This window comes from Cebus imitator, unplaced genomic scaffold (assembly GCF_001604975.1).
Source record: "Cebus imitator isolate Cc_AM_T3 unplaced genomic scaffold, Cebus_imitator-1.0 Scaffold260, whole genome shotgun sequence".
Lineage (NCBI taxonomy): Eukaryota > Metazoa > Chordata > Mammalia > Primates > Cebidae > Cebus > Cebus imitator.
The window spans coordinates 1872775-1875167 of record NW_016107575.1 but is presented as its reverse complement, the minus strand read 5'-3'; the positions used below and the strand labels follow the sequence as shown (position 1 = coordinate 1875167).

Below are 2393 nucleotides of genomic sequence, written 5' to 3'. Positions count from 1 at the left end.
TCTACTAAAAATACAAAAATTAGCCACCTGGTGTGGTGAGACGCACCTGTAATCCCAGCTACTTAGTAGGCTGAGACATGAGAATCGCTTGAACTGGGGAGGTGGAGGTTGCAGTGAACTGAGATGGTGCCACTACACTCCAGTCTGGGCAACAGAGCGAGACTCGGTCTCAAAAAAAAAAAAAACGAAGGCCAAATGCTGAACTAGAGTAGAGGATAGCTAGGGCAAGAGACAACACAAGGTTGTTGAGTGCTTTCTCTGTGCCCAACTCCTCCTTTTGCATTCAATGTGTCATTTCCTCCCGAGACAATCCTCTAAGGCAGGAACTACTGCCTGTTTTCTAGGTCACCAGCTAATAAAATGGCAGAGCAGATTTTCAAATCTAGGGGGTCGGGCCACACCCTGTGCTCTCAGCCACCTCACCACAACAGTACCTCTCCCCGAAGTCCCAGCTCCTCATAGCTTTACAGACACAAATCCCATTCTCTCCAGACTGAAGCCATTCTGTGGGCTGGAGATGGGCCCACTGCGATGGCAAGTGAAAGGCATGGCCAGGCAAAGCCACCACTCTTACTTCGTATGTTTCTACCAAGACTTCCCTGGTGACAAAGGGGCGCAGAGGGGTGGGGAACTTGACAGCTTTCACATTCCGGAAGTTGACCTGGAAGTGTTCTAGATTCTGAGCTTCGTAACGCAGGTCAATCTACAGAGAAATGGACAGAAAGGATGAGGGCTAGTCTGGGCACGGGCACAGTGACATCTGAAATGCCAAGGAGCTGGCAAGTCATGAGATCCACCCCACCTTCCCTACCAGCTTGCCCCGCAGGACTCGCCCAGAAACTCAGGAGGCAACATCCATGGGCTACACCCTGCCGCAGCAATCCCAGATCTGTGTGAACTCCTGGAGGGTGCAGATAGCAGGTGTCCTGGTGGGCTTTGGGCTGCACTGCTTCTCTGCTACTCTCTCCCTTGCCGCTCACCTGCCTCACAATAGCCCATTGGTCCCTTCCCCGTCTCTCTGGGGTCTGGCTTCTCCAGGCCCAACCCCCAGCTCTCTCCTTCCACTGGGGCCAGCGCGCTGTGGTCACTTCCACACAGGACTGCCCTTCCATGTCACGGCCAGCTCTGCACCTACCGCATTGACACTGCCACCACTACCCTCTCCAACCACCATTCGCCAGACGCAAAGGACCAGTTCCAGGTTTACCATCAACCTCTGTGGGCATCCGGGGCTGGGACCGCTGCTGACCTGGCTCTTTATGGTGGCTCTTCCCCTGGCGCCTGCCTTTCACTCTCCTGGCGCCCCTGCTGCCTCTCAGTGTCCTGTCTTGGCCAGGTCTCCTGTGTCCCCAAGAGCTGATGTCCTTGCTCCTGACCACAGCCAGCACGTGCACTCCCTTGACATCTACCAAGCCCTCAGCCAGTGCCTCCTCTCACAGCAGCTTGATCTCCATGCGAGACCTCCATGCCAGCCTCCAGAGTGACACATCCAACAACAACTGGATGTGGCCCAGTGGGAGCCCAGAAACCCTGAAGCTCCATGTCTAAATGGAATTTCCCTTCACCTTCCCCACACACTCAGTCACCTTTGAGTCCTCAGATCATGCCTTCTCTCTTCCCCTCCGCGCACAGCAACAGCCCAGTGCCATCAGCTCTGCAGCCCTCATCGCCCTCAGATCAGTCCCTCTCCCCCAGTGCCACTCCCAAGGCACTTACCCTCATGTCCAGTCAGCTGAGCACAAACAGAGGTGCCCAGGCTGTGCTCCTTACTTGACCCATCCTCCCTCTCCTGTCCCTCAGCTGCATGGTAAAGTCTGCACTCCTTAGAATGGCATCCAGGTGGGTCATGCTTTGGCCCCTACTTCTCTGTCCAGGTCCGTCTCTCATGGCACCTTCCCCTTCCTTTATCACCTAAGATCTGGCCTCACCCAACTCCATATAGCGCTCGACATCCCAGACTGGATAATACCACCCTGGGTTCAAACGATTCTCCTGCCTCAGCCTCTTGAGTAGCTAGGATTACAAGTATGCACCATACCTGATTAATTTTTGTATTTTTAGTAGAGACAGGGTTTCACTAGGTTGACTAGGCTGGCCTCTCCCTCCAATCCACATTGACCCCAGATGACACATATTGAAGAAGGCAATGCCAAACTTGGGAAGAAATTGAGTTCCCTCTCTTGACCACGTGCAGTGGCCTAGGTCTGTCATCCCAGCACTTGGGAAGGCTGAGGAGGGAGAATAACTTAAGCCCAGGAGTTCAAGGCCAACCTGGGCAACATGGCAAGACTCTGTCTCTATTTTTAAAATAATAAAACAAAGAGCTCCCTTTCTCTGCCTCAGTTCACCTACATAGAACGAACTTTGTTTTTCATTTTTTTTTTTTTTTTTTT

The 2393-nt window shown here is 53.0% G+C and overlaps 1 protein-coding gene across 1 annotated transcript in view; it reads right to left on the bottom strand.

Annotated features, from left to right (window-relative positions):
* Window positions 1-1210, bottom strand: part of ADCK2 (aarF domain containing kinase 2) — a 15389-nt gene extending 14179 nt beyond the window's left edge. The window contains exons 1-2 of the mRNA XM_017499786.2: window positions 1136-1210; window positions 575-703 (exon numbers count right to left, since the gene is read on the bottom strand). Of these exons, the coding sequence (XP_017355275.1) occupies window positions 575-703; window positions 1136-1210 (204 nt within the window). The remainder of the gene's footprint in view (window positions 1-574; window positions 704-1135) is intronic.
* Window positions 1211-2393: the final 1183 nt, after the last annotated feature.